The sequence below is a fragment of the Lactuca saligna genome, chromosome 9, assembly GCF_052625555.1.
Source record: "Lactuca saligna cultivar CGN05327 chromosome 9, ASM5262555v1, whole genome shotgun sequence".
NCBI classification, from domain to species: domain Eukaryota; kingdom Viridiplantae; phylum Streptophyta; class Magnoliopsida; order Asterales; family Asteraceae; genus Lactuca; species Lactuca saligna.
In genome coordinates, this window is record NC_136425.1 from 191,716,879 (window position 1) to 191,723,337 (window position 6,459).

The following is a 6,459-nucleotide window of genomic DNA, read 5'->3' on the forward strand; positions in this document are numbered from 1 at the left end:
AAGGCCCAGTATGTGCTTTATATGTTTTTGTATGGTATGTGTTAGATTGGGGGAGCTCACTAAGCTTCGTGCTTACGGTTTTCAGTTTTGGTTTCAGGTACCCGGTTTTCAAAAGAGGAGCTCGGGGAGATTGCAGTGCACACACCGTAGTCAGTTAGCCTGGGAATGATCGACTCTGATAATGATATTATGTTTTGAATTAATACTCGAGAATTTATGATACAGTTTTTATAAATATGATTCTAGTAATGCTTTTAAAGAAATTTTTGGTCGTGATTTTTGGGTCGTTACATTATTTATGTATAATTACATACAATTAGTAACAATCACAAGCTTATGGTGTAGCTTGACCAATTCTAAAGGCATGGCGATGAATATAATCAAGAACCCCATAAGATTTACAAGGTATGGCAATAGCCTTGTAATATGATGTTTTAAGAAATTGTGATGCTTTTTTTAAATAAAAGCCCATTAAAACTTTAAATAGTGTAGGAGGGATTAATATCTAAATTAAGTAACAACTAATTATATCACTTTAATTGTTAACTCTATGGAAAAAAAATTAAACAGTAGGTTCACTGTTAAAGGCACAAAAAAACAAATCGGACGACAATGGCGAAACGGTGGAATACATAAAGATCAGAATATGTAAACACAGTTATATTAATCAAAATAACTCTTTGATTATTGTGAGAATATCACTTAAAACTCACAATGTTTACAATGTTTTCCAATGATCATAACTCGACCTAAAACCATGTGTATATATACTCCTAACTACCGACTTGTAATTAGATTACAATTAGGAAACTAGAAACCTACTTGTTTATGATTTCCTAAAAACTAGGTTGCTATTACTTGGTCTCCAAATCCTACTCGACTTAGGATTTCAACAATACATACGTCCCTTGAAATGTGTATATCTTCTTTTAGCATCTTTGTTTAAATGGACTTCCTTTCATAGTGAACTTTGTCGAGAAGGCATTGATATTCCTATGATTTTTTATCCTGAGTGTTCGTTGCAGCCAAAATATTTACTTAACTTGTTTGGTCAATGTGATTGTTGTAAGGACTTGGAATGCCCTATCTAGTTTGTTGGAGCTTTCTTTCACCACGCATTTGGGTGTTTTAGATGTTATGATTAGGCTGGACTCTACATATGCCCTTGGTTAAGAAGAATGCATTGATTGCTATTGTAATGATGTATTGGGTGCTTTGGAAGGTTAGGAAAAAAGGTGCTGTTCAACAACATTCAAAATGAGAGTTGGTTTTCTATTTTATTGTTGGTTATTAGTTTATACCTTTGGTTTACTAATAGGAACCAAAAGGTTAATGTTAGTTGGATTTTTTTGGCTTCAAATCCCCTTGCACACCTTGTAAATGTGTGCTAGCTCCTTGCTACTTTTTTGATTTCTAATATATAACCATTTAGTCGTTCAAAAAACAGGAAAAGTTAATTAGTTATGGGTTTCTTTGCCTAAGTTGACAAGAAAATAGCGAATGGTTTTTTTTTTTTTTTTTTTTTTTTTTTTTTTTTTTTTTGTAGAGTATGGAAAGAAAGAAGAAGATTTAGGGGTGTGTGTGATCAATCGCTCCTAAGAGAAGATATCATGTGCTTGTTGAGACACTTTTTTGTTTTGTGGTAGGCTTTGATAAACGATAAACCCTAATTAATGTATGGGTAACTTATGTTATGTTCATGTGAATGGTTGGGCATTAATTATACAACATATTTCAACAAAACCACATGGAAATTAGCAGGACTATGAATCCAATTGTTTTATTAAAGGGTTAATGTCATAATATAACATCATAGGTGTCAGGTTTTTAAACATTTGCTTCATTATCTATTTTTGGTTTGTGACAAGTCACTATCATCGTCCATATGGCTTTCTTTTATTTTTCTAAAATGAAATAATATTATCTTATCTTATCGTTTATTTATATTTATAATATTAATAGTTAATAAAACAATCTCTTAAATGAATTTGTTCATCATTTCTTATGAGATGTGATTTTCACATAACACAACTCACATGTTCATCAATAAGAAGAACAACCCTTTGTCTTCCCCTACACATATGATATGTCGGAACCCATAAATCGAAAACTTCCATGGATATATTGAAGATTCATTGTTGGGTAAGGACAATGAAGTTTAGATGATGATCGCTGACGGTATGATATTAAGTTTTTTGTTTCTAAGTTTAGGTTTCTATCAAAGAAGTGTTTGAGATTGAGTTTGAAAAATGATTACCGACTTATTAGTTTTTCAAAAAACTAAAAAACTTTAAAAAATATGTTTAAAAGATAGAAAAATGTTTTTGAAAACAACTTTTTAACACTATCGAAAAAGACTTTTTAATAAGTCACTCCTTATTTTTGAAAAAATGACTCATAACTTCTTCATGTAAAATAACTACAATATTTTTGTAAAAAAAAATCAGAACACTTTTTCTGCTTAAATGGTTTATCAACTTATACCACATAATCTAATCCAAACATTTTTTTAGAAACTTGTTTTTATCACCAAATAAGCTAATAAGCATTTTTATCAAAAAGTGCTTATTGAGTTAAATAAGCAATCCCAAACCCCACCTAGGTTTTGCCTCAAAAATCTCTATAAATTCTTTGTATAAATCTAGTGGAAACTCTATAAACGAACATTAAGCATCACCAACACCCAACATACCATTCAAACTCAAAAGTCGATAACATAATCAACCAAAAAATGAAACCATGGTCATGGTGATAGGTGGTATTCATAATTTAGACCATTTTACAATTATGCAATGGATTTTTCCCATAAGAACAACCAACATCAACTTCATTGAGAAGATTATTAGTCTTAATACAAAGAGATTTCGTGATTAAGTAAACAAGTCTATGCAATGGAAATTTCCCATGAGAACAACCAACATCAACTTCATTGAGAAGATTATTAGTCTTATTACAAAGAGATTTCATGATTAAGTAAACAAGTCTATGATGACAACAACTATCCACCCAACACCAAATGGGAAACTGACACGTTTTATATCATTTCCCCCAAATTTCCACCTCCGGTGAGTTCCTAATCAGAAAATTTAACAATTTCCAAAGAGAACATCTACCAGGCGCATGTAAGATTATGCTATTTTTTTTTTTATCACAAACACAAACACAAACCCCAAAAGCCAAATCAAGCCACTGAAATTAGAAAATTATTATTTTTATTTTTTAGATACGTGGCGGCTGTTGGTGGCTAGAAACAGGGTTGTTATGAACAGAAGTAGAGTCGCTATTTTTCAAAGAAAGGTTTGCAAATTGGGAATCGAGTCTTTCCCGACTGGCGGTTCTCCGGTGGTGGCTTTGTGGTGGTTGTGGTTGTTGTTGGTGGTGATACAAGGCTCTTAGTCTTCCGAGCTCTCTCTCCAAAACTTCATGCTCCACTAACAAAAAAAAAAAAAAATTTAGTTTTCGTATATGAATAATTAATATTTTCAACATAAAAATTTGTTGACAACAATAAACAAGTTAATGTTGAAATGGAATGAGTCATTACATTCCATGATCATGATTTTTATATCATAATTAATGAACAGCTGGAATTGAATTGGTTTATATTGCAACTTTTCATTCTTTCAAAAGCATGGTCAATTCCATTCCATCAAGGAAACCAAACAGCATTTTTATATTCCAATGGAATGAACCATTCCTTTCCTTCTTTGATTCCATGATACCATACAAGTTTATTGGTAAGGATCTTTGATAACTCAAAATTTGGGCTTGTATTTCATGTTTTCTCTTTTTTGGGAATAAAAATCAAAGAGAAAACATTATTCCAATTTTATTAAATTATTATACCTATGAAATATCATTGCACAAACAATTTTTTCCAAACTCTTCACTTTGACACCATATAAAGATATTATCCTACACTGAACTACACTTCAAAGAAAATTCTTTTTTGGTATATTCTTATACAAATAGAAAACTTTATATTTGATACAATGATTTGATGGAATCTTTAACATCTCTAAAAGACTAAACTTTTAGTTTTGTAAGGATAGTGAGATATTTAACTTAGTGACCTAATTGGCAAACAAGATAGCTGGTTACCTACATTAGCAAAAATGAGATAAGTGGTAAGTGATGCATATAGAAAATTAGAAACTTACAACACTTAATAAGTTGCTCTTGAGCCAAATTCTCCAACCGTTGTTTCAGTGCCTTGTTCTCCATGCTCAAAATAAGACTTTGCTGGTTTAAGAACTCCAGCTCAGCTGACACCTCAGAACCATCTGCCTGAAATCACAGCATCATAAGGATTAAGAATCTTTCAAAAGTTATTTCTTTTTTTTTTTCTCAAATCGTAATCTTAATCTTACCTGTAAAGCCTGTACATTCCTTTCCAGCTCAGCAATATACTGAAGCTTCCTCACCCGTGACCTTTGAGCAAACTGCCTGCATCCAAAAGATGATAAATTTCCACAAACATGAAAAAGTTTCAAACTTTATAAAAGTTTCAACAACATAAACAGATATAATCATGTCCTTACTGTTTGGCACGTTTTGTATCAGTTTCTGGAGAATCTTTTCTTTCATGGTTTGCATCTTCAGATGAATCGTGTGGGCCCGATTCACCTCCATCTTGTTTTTCCCTAAGTGATGAAACAATCCCACGAATCTCATTTGAAGCACCCAATGATACCGATCTTTGAAGACCATTTTGTGATGAAGGTGAATCCCATGCCCTTGACTTAGGATTCATATTCATCAAAGGATTATTTGGGACACTTCTAGCATCTTTATAAAAATCAAAATCATGGGACCCCCATGAAGGAACAGAAGTTAAGTTTCTTATCTTGTGTTCATCTTTTACACCGTATTCTACATTAGCAGAATTGGCTGCTTCCAGATATGTAAAAGAGTCACTTGATGAACGTCTATGGCCTCTTTGGACAGGTGTTTCTGGTTCATTAAGAAGCTCATCAAGCCAAGAAGGTTGTTCTTCAATTAGAAGGCTTTCAGATGAAGCACGTTGATGGTGTGAATTGACATCTCTGTACTTTGGTATTCCTTTTGGTCCAATTGCAGGATTTGAGATGTAATCAGAATATGATGGAGGAGCGGTTGGAAATGGACATTTAGGGGGGAGTAAAGAGTGTCTTCCATTGTACACCATGTTTCTTGTTGTTGATGGACCTCTAGAGTTTGCCATATCCAAATCACAAACCCTGCAAAAGCATAAAACAAATGGAGTCTGGTTAATTTTCATAATTACTGTCTAATTCCTGACGATTTTGCTACTTCAAGATACAGTTATAACCAAGGATAACCCTAATAAGCTATACCACCAGCTGAACATGAAATCAATAGTACAATCTGGAGCAGCTTCAAGATTTCAAACTTAGTCAAAGGCAAACACTCATACAACAATCAAAACCGGCGACAAGAATCTTTTTCACAACAAAACGACAATTCGAATCTATTTACAATCATAAGATTCATCCCCTTCGTGAAATCTTACCCCGAGGCTATGTATGGTCTTCTTCTCCGATAATCAAATTAAACTATCTAAAAACTCGAATTGCAATAACTAATCCATCGTTTATATTTTCTGAATAGACTGGGTGATCTCCGAGCTCGAACTAAGGAAGAAAGTAAGAAACAGGTATTTCGAGAGAATTTAAACTGAGTTTTACCTTTAATTTACGCAGTGAAGATCTTGAAATGCAATGTGATTTACATGGAAACAGAGATTGAGAAAGGAATCGAAGTGCTGGTCCTTCTCGCTGCTTCTAGTTTTCCATTTTTAGGGTTTTCTTCGTCTTGGAAGATCACTTTTTGCCCCCCGTTTTTGCGTTGTGCTGTCTTTCGAATCTTTTCAATTGTCGTTGACGTGGCTTGGGTTGTTTATCGATGATTAAGTTCCTCACTTTTAATCTCGTGTGATTGTGGTTTGGTCATAGATCGATTTTTAGATTTTTCAAAAAAGAAATTAAAATTTTTTCCTATTAATCCTCTATCCATATTAATTTTAATATAATATGTGTCACACAAATATATTAAAATATTATTAGTTTAATTAAACATGATATATGCCATAGGATATGAGGATCTATATAGGAAAGAAAATATAAAAGAGTATTAATTTGTTTTTGAAATTGTATCGTTTTGCTTTTGTATTTTTGGTTTATTGTTCAATTTCTATTTGGTTTGATTCGATGTATAAACTGCAATAGGTAATTAGATGTTGTACACTTTAATATATTATAGTCGTTTTAAAAACGCAAAAACAATGGATTTTAGTTATATTTCTTAGGTATATAATAAGTATAACCCAAACATATAAAGCAACTTTGTAGCGAATTAGTGTCTAAAATGCTCGAAAACATAATAGAGATAGACTTAAAGTAATATTTTTATGGTCAAAGCAAATGTAAAGCGATTTTGTGGCGAATTAGACCATCCACA

The 6,459-nt window shown here is 32.4% G+C and overlaps 1 protein-coding gene across 1 annotated transcript; it reads right to left on the reverse strand.

Annotated features, from left to right (window-relative positions):
- Positions 1 to 2,905: 2,905 nt before the first annotated feature.
- On the reverse strand, positions 2,906 to 5,838 carry LOC145017418 (uncharacterized protein At4g06598-like). The gene is made up of 5 exons (XM_078975451.1): positions 5,688 to 5,838; positions 4,542 to 5,219; positions 4,371 to 4,446; positions 4,161 to 4,287; positions 2,906 to 3,431 (listed from the first exon to the last, which is right to left on the reverse strand). Exons 2-5 carry the CDS (start codon positions 5,201 to 5,203, stop codon positions 3,220 to 3,222), a joined length of 1,077 nt encoding a protein of 358 aa, XP_078831577.1. The 5' UTR covers positions 5,204 to 5,219; positions 5,688 to 5,838; the 3' UTR covers positions 2,906 to 3,219.
- Positions 5,839 to 6,459: the final 621 nt, after the last annotated feature.